The 12,952-nt window shown below is 39.5% G+C and overlaps 2 protein-coding genes and 1 long non-coding RNA gene across 3 annotated transcripts; 1 reads left to right on the top strand and 2 right to left on the bottom strand.

Annotated features, from left to right (window-relative positions):
* Nucleotides 1–2,280: 2,280 nt before the first annotated feature.
* Nucleotides 2,281–3,555, bottom strand: LOC114820127 (uncharacterized). Its single transcript, XR_003767528.2, has 3 exons — nucleotides 3,221–3,555; nucleotides 2,731–2,904; nucleotides 2,281–2,634 (listed from the first exon to the last, which is right to left on the bottom strand). It is a non-coding gene; the product is annotated as an uncharacterized lncRNA (long non-coding RNA).
* A 970-nt stretch (nucleotides 3,556–4,525) lies between these two features.
* Nucleotides 4,526–6,590, top strand: LOC103450697 (uncharacterized protein At5g01610-like). The gene is made up of 3 exons (XM_008390070.4): nucleotides 4,526–4,881; nucleotides 5,286–5,340; nucleotides 6,014–6,590. Exons 1-3 carry the CDS (start codon nucleotides 4,795–4,797, stop codon nucleotides 6,382–6,384), a joined length of 513 nt encoding a protein of 170 aa, XP_008388292.2. The 5' UTR covers nucleotides 4,526–4,794; the 3' UTR covers nucleotides 6,385–6,590.
* A 40-nt stretch (nucleotides 6,591–6,630) lies between these two features.
* Nucleotides 6,631–8,613, bottom strand: LOC103450696 (uncharacterized). The gene is made up of 2 exons (XM_029089694.2): nucleotides 7,436–8,613; nucleotides 6,631–7,015 (listed from the first exon to the last, which is right to left on the bottom strand). The coding sequence occupies exons 1-2, from the start codon at nucleotides 8,204–8,206 to the stop codon at nucleotides 6,806–6,808; spliced, it is 981 nt and encodes a 326-aa protein (XP_028945527.1). The 5' UTR covers nucleotides 8,207–8,613; the 3' UTR covers nucleotides 6,631–6,805.
* Nucleotides 8,614–12,952: the final 4,339 nt, after the last annotated feature.

The following is a 12,952-nucleotide window of genomic DNA, read 5'->3' as shown; positions in this document are numbered from 1 at the left end:
AAGAAGGGAAAACCCTATTCCTTGTTCTCCCTCAGACTGTTCTTCTAAATTTCTCGATCAAAAACCCTAAACCCTAGAGTGTGAAAACCATCAAAATCAAAATGCTGCCATGGGCCAAAACCACGATATCAGCCTGGGAACTTCCAGTGATTCTCTGTGCTAGTAGGATTAAAAGATATATTACGAGATAGGGTGACAAAGATGAAGCAAGATCTGGGCTTATTTTTTGAGGTGTACTTTGATATTATGTTGTGTTCCTATTTTCTGTCGTATGCTTGTTTAGAATTGTGGTTAAGATGATATAGTAAATTAAGGAACATTCTGATATACAACTATGAGTGTTATAAAAAAACACTTTAAATTTGCCGTAACACCAAATTATCATATTCTACAAACTTAGTGCAAAATCACCAAATTAAAGAACATTATGATATACAACTATAATTTGCCATAACACCAAATTATCATATTCTACAAACTCAGTGCAAAATCACTTATAATTCAAGTTTTTTTCTTCGTCAAAGGGAGAATTTATTAAACAACCACCACAAAATTACAAGCTAAACAAGGCCCAAGAAACACCTATTAACAAACAAAACAAGGGTCTAAGACTAAATACAAACAGAAAAAGAGCCCACGAAAACAATAAGGCCCATAGACCTGCACAACAACCAAGAAACCGAGAAGCTTCCACTGCCTTCTCCACCATCAGCTTTCCAGTCCACCGCCGCTGAATAATACCTCACTAGACGCCACCTCCAACCCCGAAAAGCTACTTGAGCACAACTGTAAGCAGGGGTTAGTCGGCAGCAGAGTGAGAGAAGCCAACTACCAGTATGAAGCTTGTGGAAACCCATGAGTGACACTGCCGAAACAGGCCAATAACAGAGAGAAAGTGGTGGTGTTGGAAACTGTTGGATATAAGTCAACAATATGCGATTTAATTATATATGCTAATAAACAATAAATGCGAATATAAAAATTAACAGAGTATGAACAAAACAAAAATATAAAACAAACAACTTGAAGATTGAGGCTTGCGTACCGCAATGTCCTTGAAACAGAAATTTCATCCCTACTTAGTACTTGTAGTTCTACGGATGTCTGCTTCACTAGGATTCAACGATCTAAGTTAGAATTCCAGTATCGGAAAACTAGACTTTTGGCGAATTTGTTTGTGGTACTCTCAATATGCTTGGTATATGAGAATTGATTATTTTCAGTGATATGAATGATATGTAGATGCATGTATTTATAGTGAGCATATGTCTATTCGCAACATACATGTTTTTGGGAGGCAAATGTTCAACGTAAAGGGTGTGTTGCTCCATCTGTTTCTCAGATACGCTTTCAGACTTCATCTGAAAAGATGAGTCTTTTTATAAAATAAAAAATAATTTAATTAAATTCAAAATTAATTAAATATTAATTAAATATATTAATTATTAATTCATTATCAATTAATTATTTCACCCCAAAGCCCAATTTTAGACTCCAATAAAGTGAGGAAACCTTGTGTTGGTGAGCAATGTGAGACAATGAAATTCTACTCAAAATTTCCAACAGAAACACCTGAGTCGGTGTAAACACCAAAACTTTACACACGATCTTAATAGGAAACATGGCTGAAGATCGGACCAAGGGATAGTCAGGATGAGGAATACCTTTGGAGATAGAGGAATTTGATAGACCGAAGTTAAAATTTGGGAGAAACAATAGTATAGGCAAGGAGAAAAGAAGGAAAGGGGAAAGCAGATAACACGATAACCAACCCCAGCAGAAGCTAAGGCTGGTGCCACTGGAAAAGTTTAGGTTTAAAAGTCTCACGCAAACAGTGAGAATGACTCTAAGTGTGAAGAGAAAACTCTCACCTCGGAGAGAAGTTTTTTTTTGTATTAATATAAACTTGTTTTGCTTTCTTATAATTCAGGTTTAAACATTTGGAAAACAACGATGCAAAACATAAGGAATTTTGAATCTAAACAAATGAGTTCAAATACATACATAAGACTCACCTCAAATCGTGGTTCCAATGGAGACGACACCTGCCTTCACGTAGGGCTGGGTTCGGTTCTTATCGGTTCGGTTTTTTACCAAAACCGAAACCGAATCGAAATTTCGGTTCAGTTCGGTTCGGCCCAAAATTTTTTCGGTTTTTTTCGGTTCGGTTTTTCCGGTTCGGTTTCGGTTTTTTTCGGTTTTTTTTTTCTCCAAAAAATGCAAAACAACCACAACATAAGATAGAAATAGAAAATATGACATGTTTCCATCTCTCTTCCACATTGTCGTGTTGTTTGAATCAAACAACGAAACATGATACTTTTACAGGCACTTCAGAGTCCTGCATATGAGATGAATGATTTGAGATGGTCAAGTACATATTCAAGTATGTGCTGGTTGCTTGAAGATCATTTTAGTTCTCACTTCTCACTGAGTTACATACTCAAGTTTGAAGTGGCTACACATAACCAAGAGTGAGTCCTTAGAAAGTCATAATGCTGAAAGGTTGCTAAGGTGAAACTTAAGCAATTACAGCTCGCATAGAACCAGTCTCCCACGAGGCTCACGAGCAAGCAACAAACCCGTGAGCTCTGCTTCCTTGACTTTAAGCTCTTCCTCCCTCTCTAGTCGTTCCTGTGGAAGCATAGAGTACATTTTTGTTATATTCAGCGATATCAAAGCTATTGATAATCTTAAATATTCTGTCACATCACTTCATTGAAAGCTCACCTTCCGTAACTTCTCCTCTGCTTTTTCCTTCTTTATTTGTTCAAGCTCGGCCAATAGAGCTTCCACGTCATCCTCCTCGTCATCGTCATCTTCACCACTATAATCAAAGTAAATGTTCCAAATATACGAGGAAAACACGTAGTAATATCATTACACCGCAAGAAATGGATTGAACTGTGCAAGCAAAGAAAACATTACTATCAACAAATGAAAGGCTAGTTAATAGTCTATCACAGCTATTTTTGATTTGCAGATATTGTTACCGTTTCAAATGGAAACCCAGGAAACAAGAAGTTCATAACTACGCAAACCAAAATCCCTAAATCTAGAAAACCCTAAGTTACTGTGAAAAGAACTAGAACACACAATAACACAAGTAAGTGAATAAAGCCCGTAGCAACTGTGAAAAGAACTAGAACACACAATAACCCAAAATCCCTAAATCTAGAAAACCCTAAGTTACTCTTCCTAAATCCCTAAAATTGAATACCTTTTGATTGAGAGAGAATAGGGGATGCCACAGGGTCAGAACGCTCGCAGCCATGGGGATGGGTGCTGGAGCCAGAGGGAGGACTGAGAGAGAAGAGGGGTTGCCGCAGGGTTACCACGCTCGCAGCCATGGGCAGAGGGAGGACTGAGAGAGAAGAAGGGTTGCTGCAGGGTCTGCACGCTCGCAGCCATGGGGATCGGTGTTGGAGCCAGAGGGAGGACTGAGAGAGAAGAGGGGACGAGAGAGAGAAGAGGGAGAAATTGGAGGCATGGAGGAAGTCTAGAGGTGTGGCTGCGCTAGGGAACGAGAGAGAGAGATGAGGGGAATGACAATTACAAATAGAAAAAGGCTGCTAGGGTTTTGTTGATTTGGTTATAAAAATTAAAAAAAAATCTCCAAAATCCGAGGGGCATGAAGAGGTTTCGAACCCATGCGCACCAGCTTGGAAAGTTTCACTAAAACCAACTTCACAACAAGTTCTGTTTTGTTATAATTGTATGACTAAACTATTTATAAACATTGAAAAAAATAATTAAATATATATATCGGTTCGGTTCAGTTCGGTTCGGTTTTCGAACCTCAAAAACCGAAACCGAACTGGGCAGATTCGGTTCGGCTCGGTTTGAGAGTTTCGGTTCGGTTTTTTTTTCGGTTCGGTTTTTTTCGGCTTCGGTCCGGTTTGGTTTTCGGTTTTTTTCGGTTTTCGGTTTTTTGAACCCACCCCTACCTTCACGTAGTTGGTGGCTGGTCAGGACACATTCATACTCCTCAACCCTCTCTGAGTCCTCCACAAAGATAACGAATTGAAATTTCTCGTGGATTGTAAATTTGTTTTGAATTTTTGAATTGAAAACTGATTGATGTTGAAAATCAAGGCTACATTGAGGCACTTTCAATCACGAAATTGATTCTCTTCGAAAACGAAATGGCGTTCAAGAAAAATTATATCCCTTTACTCACATTTAGTAAACATCTATAGAAGGAATATTGATATACGAAAACTTATAAGTCAAACAAATTACAAAATTTGTGTCTCCCAATACAGGAAAGAGAAATTGAGTAAAACTGATTTATTACAGCAACTCTCATATCAACTAGAATTACTTAAGATTGAGTGAAACCAAAACACGTAATGCATTTACTTTCATACATCATGCTCTATGAATGACATGATCAACCATCCCTATACTCCTATTCAAGTATGAAAATTTCCAAGTTCATAGTCGAAACAATGATAGAGACGCTTATACTATAGAATGACAAATTGACAAAGTTAGACACCAAATAATAATTAATTATATGCCCAAAAAGAAATAACGAAATAAAATAAAACGACTTGGCGTTGGCGTGCCAACGAAGAGAGAGAAAATTCAACGAGTGATAGCGAGTCGACTCATCATCCTTAAAAATTTTCCCCAAAATTAAATGGACAATTAGGTGTGGGAGATAATTTCTGAGAAACCATCACAGCCAAGCCAGAGGGAGAGAGCCAGAGATCCTCTTCTCTCTCTAGCATTCTGATCGGTTTCCTTCTAGTGAGAGAGAGAGAGAGTGTGTGTGTGAAAGGAAGTTACATGGATCAGATTTTGAACAAGGCCGGATCCTACTGGTTCAACCAGAAGGCCACCAAGGAGCTCTCGTCCGTCGGGGATGACATCAACGTACCTCTCTCTCCCTCTCTCTCTCTCTGTCTCCCTCTATATATATATATATATATACACACATATAACTATGGATCTCAATTTAATGTAATTATGTTATTCAATTGAGCATTTGAATCTGATATAGGTTCCAATTAGGGTTTTTTTTCCTGTTAATAATGATTTGGGTTCACAAAGTTGATTTCTTTACACGATCTGAATTTTCTGGGTGTGATTCACTGTCGTAATCGTATTTTAGATTAATTTTTTTATTTAATTGTTTCCTTGTTAAATTTGAATTATGATTGATTCCATGTATTAATTGTCAAGATTAATACTTTCCCAAATTTGGGTTCTTTTGTTTGTTTGTTTTGGTTTTGGTTTATGACATTTTTTTTCGCTAACGTTGTTTGTGTAATTATTAGTCATTGCAAAGCAGTGTCGAAGGAGGAGCCAAATGGTTGGTTAATAAACTCAAAGGTTAGTTTTCTCTGCTGGCTCTGTTTGGTTACATTGCCTGTTAAAGTAACCTCACATATTGCTGTAATATGGCTGACTTTGCGAGCCCGAAAGTTTGGACATTGTAGTAGCATTAATTCATGTGGTTAATATGTAAGAAGTCTAAGTAGGGGCAATTATAAGTGAGTGTGTGATTGCGGATACTGGCCAAAGTACGGGTGTGCCAGAGCTGTAGAAAGCATTGTGGTTGAAGGGTTGGGTCATATTCTTGAGATGGTTTGTTCCTTACGTTTAATGGTGCTGGGTAGATATGAGTATAATTATATAACCCTTTTCATATGGCTTTAACTTGCTTGACTCTCAAGATGTCATATGTGGAGTTCAAGCAAGGAACTTGCTGCTGGGGTTTCTTGAAATAGCACAAGGCAAAAGAAAAACAATATGTGATATAAGTTGTATTTGTGCTGCTAGGGGGGGCGGAATGGTGCTTCAAAGTTCCAAGCTCTAGGTTTGGATTGTATAAACTGCTATGTTCAGGCTGTAGACTAGGTCTATATTCGTTCTCTCATTTTTTTTTATGCTGCAGAGTCATTACTGGTGTAGTATATTGAAAAGAATTGATTAGGATTTTAGTCCTCGTGTAGGTCTGTGTTACTTTGATAAATCTCCCTTACAATATAAGCCACCTTCACAGGGAAAATGCAAAAGCCGTTGCCTGAGCTTCTAAAGGATTTTGACTTGGCAATAGGAATCTTTCCTCGTGATGCTACCAACTATGAGTTTAATGAGGAGACTGGGAAACTTACCGTCTATATACCGACTGTCTGTGAAGTGGGCTACAGAGATTCATCTGTTTTGCGTTTTTTCACCACTGTAACTGGATATTTGAAGAAAGGAAGGCTAGAAGACATACAGGGGATGAAGACTAAGGTGCTTATATGGGTAAATGTGACATGCATCACATCAGAGGGATCGAAGCTCCATTTCACAGCTGGGTTGAAGAGAAGCAGGAGTAGAGAGGCATATGAGGTGCAAAGAGACGGAATTACTGTTGAAAAGTTTTAACAAAGGTCAAAATGCTCGTAAGTTATTATCGTGGTAATTTAGTTTGTAGATCTTTTGGACCATTTGGCTTGTACGAATTATGGTTTAATCAACTCTTTTTTGTTTCCTGTGGATGTCGAACGGTTTGATGCAGTAAATATTTCATCTTTTGTATGGTTGTAGAATGTTTCCGGGTTTTATGTATCGTATTGGGCATTTGCTTCGAACATATCGACTTAAATCACTTGTGTATCTCTCTCAAACATATTAACTAAACTAGATGGTTGGAAATGATCATTTCCCCCTTGGATTGATAATTCATCTCTACATTATTGTTTTTAGCACATAATCGGCAGTATAGATCTTTATCTGCCTGAACCGAGTTCTTCCCGGTGAAGTCATTTACACGAACAAGGGCATTCAACAGAGTTAAATATGTGCATCAGTTCCTGGAACTGTCACTGCCATTGAGTTCTTGAAAGAAAGTTTTTGATGCTTCATAAGTTGACCAGCAAATTGCAGCAGCAGGGGCATGGAAGAGCATCCTTGGAATCCAACCTCGCATAAGACTGCGGTATCCATCCTTCATCACCAGGCTTCGAACAACATCCCCTATCGAGTTACTCGAAAATCTTTCGCACCCGCAAACCCCCTGTGGAAAAAAGAGTGAAAGCAAGGCCTACTAAGGGAATTTGAAAACAACAAATACAATCTTTCCAGTCCTTGCATAGCAAGAAATTCATAGCAACTAGGACTTTATCGTACCAAGAATGTCATTGTGGCGGTATCTTCAGCCAATCATGCACTTCTAAATGAGAAAGTTAAGCCATAAGACAATGCGTGAGTGGCATGGGGTCCCGCCACAACGGATCCCCATTTTTGGTAAGTTTCGCTTTGTAACAACAAATAACTAATTTTTTGTGTGGTACAAAACAGCATGTTCCTTCATCCAGATTCCAAACCCAATAAAAACCATATATACAAATTGGCTCAAACATATCCATGTGCCACAAAACAAAACAAAACAAAACAAGGATATTGAAGCAACTAATTGATTGATAAAAGTTCTGACCTGGCACTGCAATTGAGTTTTCACAACATCAAGCGGGGTGGTCACAGCCGCCGCTAAAGCGCCAGCAGCCGCACCTGCAGTGGCATGAACCACCAGCCTCTCGTCGTTCGCACTCTCCGGCGACACCTCCATCAACCCTCGTTTCGCTGCCTCATACGTAGCGAAATGGACGGCAGTGAACGGGGCATTCATCACGACAGTCGTCCTGTACGACTTGTAAAATGCTCCAACCCCTTCTTCCACTAAAACCCTCCTCACACAATCGGCAACTCCTTTGTACGGACTGCTCTGCAGCTGCAGCCTCTGTTTCACCACGTCCATCGGTGTGATCACCGCGTCGCTTGCAACGGTCGCAAACACCCCTGAAACCGCGTGAGCCACCGAGCTATTCGGATTCCCACGTGTGAAATACTCCTTGAACATCTCGTACACTGAGAAATAAACTGCATGGGCAGGTCCTGCTCCGAGCCCCATTGCGCCGATGCCGCGGTAGAGCCCTGCGGGGCCTTCGAGCTTCAGAATCGAGCCGAGGGCCTGTCTAACTCCAATAGGTTGAACGGAGCAGGACCCGCCAAAAGCCTGCATGCGGGTTTTGAGGGTGTCAACTGGGAACATAGCCATGTGTTCAACTAGGCCCGCTATGGAGCCGGCTATCATGAACTGCCAGAACTCTAGGCCGTCGTGGGCGGAGGAGGGGGATACCGATATTTCAGGGTGGAAGTCGTGGGGTTGAGGAACGGGTCGGAATGCAGGGGAGACATCCGTGGCCATGGCGAGTGATGTAGGACAAGATGGGGATCAAATTTCGTGGAGAAAATTATAGAAAAAAAAACCAGGGAAAGTGGGTTCGAGTATGGAAACTTTGTTCGTGCTTGTAATCCGAATGGGGTTGGAGAGCTTAAAAAAGGGAGTGAATAATTGGAGTTTGGGAATCGCTTTCCGGTTGAATGTGAAATACTGGGTTGTCTCCATATGAAGAGAGAGTTTTGGTTTTTGGGTGGATTTTTGAGAGAAATAAAAGAGACTGAATTACATTTATTTACACATTAATATCAAGAGACAATTACAGATGGAAAGAAATTAACTGAGAGAGATTAATATGTGTCTAAAATGAGTAACTGGTTTTCTGTTAACTATTGTGTTCTATGTGAGACCTATAAAGTTCATTTCTTCTTTTGGTACTTTCCCATAAACTTGCAGTTTCAGTTTGCAACTTGAAGTCCTATACTAATTCAAGAATTCCACAAGCTAGTCCGGCTATGAAACAGTCTGATTGTTCTTCAATAAAGGTCTCATTGTTAACATATTATCAATAATGTTCAATTATTATCGTTATGGTATCTGCCGATAAGCTCACTCATCATGCATTGACATTTGTCGGCATGCTCGCTCAAAAGTTATTGACATTAATCGACATGCTCACTCGAAAACAGTTGGCATCTGTCTACAGGCGTGAAATGTGACTTGGCAAATGACCTCAAGTCTATCAAAACTCGATGAAATGCCAATTTGCATGTTATTTTGTCGAAGAAAAAAAAATTGCACGATGCGCGCTATTCTTGCTGACCCCAAACAATATTTCTTGCGTTCGCCACTGTGCTTATGCATCCTGATGCATGCTCGATCCCTACCAATCCCCCTAGTGCTATCGTTTGTAAAATAAATCATATTAGAAAGAGAGAAGCATTATTTACGAATATTCCGCGTGTAAACATCACATTAGCTTGTGTTTGAGCTCTGAAAGCAATTCTATAAGCTTGAGGACAAATGGTATGCCATGCTTGTGCTATCCACAAGCTTCAATCTTCGTTTGTGTCCACATGCACGTAAGTCTTACCACAATTGGGTTCCATCCCTATCAAAAAGTTTACATTTCATTTTCAATTCAATCCCAAAGGCCATACCCCAAAGCATAATATCTCATAACGGAAAATCCCCTAATGAGGCTCCCATTATAACTACGATAGGAGTGCTATGTGGCACCTCCACAACCGTAGGTATTGAGATTCAATTCATTAGAGTGTTGTTTGTTGGTATATGGTCCAGCCCATAATCAATGTTCTAGATTATTCTAGTAAGCAAGAGATGAGGCTGGAGCTTGCTAGACAATTCTAGCATGTTATTAAGTTGATGGAAGAAGCTAGAGAGTACTAGCTTCCTTGGTTGCAAATGGAAAGATCTAGAAGCTACAAGTATGTGGCTAGTCTAGATTTTTCTATACTAGAGGTTTGAAGAAGGAACTAGAAACTAGTAGAATGCCAAGCCCTCACCTATAAATATGGGTGTGATGTAACCAATTGAGAACCAAGAGTGAGTAGCAAAGGATCAAGTCCAAAGCTAGAGTTCCACTCCAAGAGTGAGAGTGAGAGTGTTCCACTACACATTGTGTGAGTGAAGTTTAGAGTGATAGAAAGTGTGTGTTATACTTTCTTGTATCCATCAAGCCTTGTCTTTGGCTTGGTAAGACTACTCTTGTTGTATTCATCTTTTTCATATAGTGAAGATTGATCCTTGTTTGGTGGACGTAGGCATAAATTGCCGAACCACATAAATTCTTGGTGTCCATTTTCTACTTTACCTTGTGCATTCTCTATCTTGTAGTACCGACATTCCTAGTTATGCTCACTGACCTGTTCTATTTTTTCATGCATAGTCCACTCTTGATTATTCTTTTCTTTATCATGACTTATGGGCTCTCAAGACAAAAGTTGTAAGACGTTCTGTGGCTCTGAAGATGTATAAAAGCCTATATGCATCTGTTGTATGTAATAATTCTCGTATTAATTCTCAATATTATGGAAGTAGCACACAACCATAGACATGATATAGTCATTGAACGACAAAAACTCTTCCATTGTAGAAAATGAGACATGCAGGTGTCGACATCAATCTCCACAAGGCTTCCAAAAGGGTCATCCATTCTTCCAAAATAAGATATTTTGACGTGGGAGAGCCACAAGTTTTCACATCGATCGTATATTAGCTAGACAAGCTCTTGCATAAAATTCAAGCAGGCAGTCGTGCTTATTTTGCAGATTCCTTGCGTAACTGATTTGATGTGCTCATTTTCTTTTCTTCTTTTCAAAAAAAGAAACCAATTGATGGTTTCGCCACAGCTATCACCATTTTGTAGGTCAGAAAGACTCATAAAGGCATTTAAGTCTTCCACTTACCACCATAGTGTGATTCACTAGCACCAAAAATTGAACCCAAGATGTGATCATGATAGGCTCATTTTCTGATGTTGTCCAAAAGCTTTTGGCTTCTTGGCTCGAGTTATTATATATCAAACTCCCTAGTTAATTAGTCGCCTAGTCCATGTTTGGTGTCTTGGCTTAAACCGGGCTATTGTTCTGATCGTCGTTCTGGTAAGAACTTATTAACTTGGATAGTATTTACAAATTTTGTCCAGCTTCATCACCAAACGAATGAAGTATTTCTAGCATAAGAAAATGTCTTCACTAAATCAATAAAATCATGCCAGAATTGAGAAATCCCATAAACTACTCACCCTCACACGTCACTATTTACGTCTAACAAAAAACAAATCTCAAGAGAAAAAAGGACCCCTATGAAGTTGTCAAAATACGTAGACACATCCATTTAGTTTGGAGATTACGGTTTTTATTTGCTTACATGAGATTTTGAGTTCAAATCTTATATATGATTTTATAGGCATCGTTTGATGTTAAGGATTGGCTTGGCTTAGAAAATTCATTAAATACAATGAATGTTGAATAAAAATATGAATATCAACTTGCATATTTGTTTAAGTGAACGTAGAAGACATAGAAAACATGAGAAAAACTTATCCTCCTAATCCCTCCAAAAATGGTAAGGCTGAGAGGGATAATTCTTGTTCATGATTTTTTCATCTTCTACCTTCACATAAATAAAAATTTAAAAAAATGCAAGTTGATGATATTCATAATTCTATTCACACATTTATTAAATCTAATAGATTATCCAACCCAAGCCAATCCTTAACATCAAACGAGCCCAAATAGTTCTCGATGAGCTAACCTTAAATAAGGTCAGTTGAATATCAGAGTACGCACAAACGAGACTAACAAAATAATAGGAATATTATTAAACTAACTGATAATGCCGGAACGGCTACAAAACCCTAAGAGACTACATTGTGAATAGCTTGATATCTAATGAATAACAAAGCACTCTATTTATAATAAACTAACCATAAACCCTAATGCTAATAGGCTAAGCCCAGAAAACAAAACATTAAAGTAAACCTAAATACTAATATTTTCCAACACCCCCGGTCAAACTCATGGCGGTATACGACATGGGTTTGCAAACAAGCAGATGCGGACTGGCTCCGTTAGGCGGACAGACAGACAGGCAGGCTCCGCAACGTGGACAGACAGACAGGCAGGCTCCGCAACGCGGACAGACAGACAGGCAGGCTCCGCAACGCGGACAGACAGACAGGCAAGTATGCAAACTTGACTTGACTTGACTTGCGAACTGGTGAACTTGCGAACTTGACTTGACTAGCAAACTTGACTTGATTCTTGCTGGAAAACTGATTGTGGTTCCGACTGACTAGAGTTGAGAGTATGGAAAGAACCCGTCACTAAACGGACGAGATTTCCATATCTCAATTGTACCAACAAACGAACAAAACAATTCAAAACAGCCCACAACCCATTTTTCCAAAATAGGTTTCAAAAACATCAACCAAAATGGGCGGCAAACAGCCACAACCCATTTTTCCACTTTTGCCCGTGTGGGCCAAAAACTCCAAACAAATTTTATGTTTTTCCTTTTTTTTTTTTCCCTTATTCTTTTTTCTTTCCTTTTTCCCTTTTCTGCTGGGCTTCTCCAGAACTGCAGCAACGTGGGCTTGCAGCGAGTGCAGTAACAGTAGCATGTTTCTTGGTCTTGTGCTTCGGTGAGTTCAGGAGGCAGTGCAACAAGGATGTGATGAGCAGCGGCAACATGGGTGGATGGTGATTGGGTGCGCGGGACGACGGCAAGGGATCTGGGTGCAGGTGCAAGCAGGTTGTTCCGGTGGCAGCGTGGTGGTGATCTGATGAAGAAACGATGGCGGGTACGGTTCAGGCAGATGCGAGTGCAGGCTGGTGGTCTGGTGCGAGATGGTGGTGCGGTGGTTTAAGCAGGCGAGGTGCAGGGTTCATGTCACAGGGAACTGGACGCAGTGGAAGGTTCAGGTTTTTTTGTTTTCCTCTGCAAACTAAACCAACAACAAAAACTAGCATACAAACTGACAAATAACATACCAACCCAACCAAGCAGATTAAATCCCAAAGGATTGAACCTGTTCTGATACCAAGTTGAATATCAGAGTACGCACAAACGAGACTAACAAAATAATAGGAATATTATTAAACTAACTGATAATGCCGGAACGGCTACAAAACCCTAAGAGACTACATTGTGAATAGCTTGATATCTAATGAATAACAAAGCACTCTATTTATAATAAACTAACCCTAAACCCTAATGCTAACAGGTTAAGCCCATAAAACAAAACAT

This window comes from Malus domestica, chromosome 12 (assembly GCF_042453785.1).
Source record: "Malus domestica chromosome 12, GDT2T_hap1".
Lineage (NCBI taxonomy): Eukaryota > Viridiplantae > Streptophyta > Magnoliopsida > Rosales > Rosaceae > Malus > Malus domestica.
Note: the sequence above shows the minus strand (reverse complement) of the source record. Positions and strands in the feature narration are given on the sequence as shown.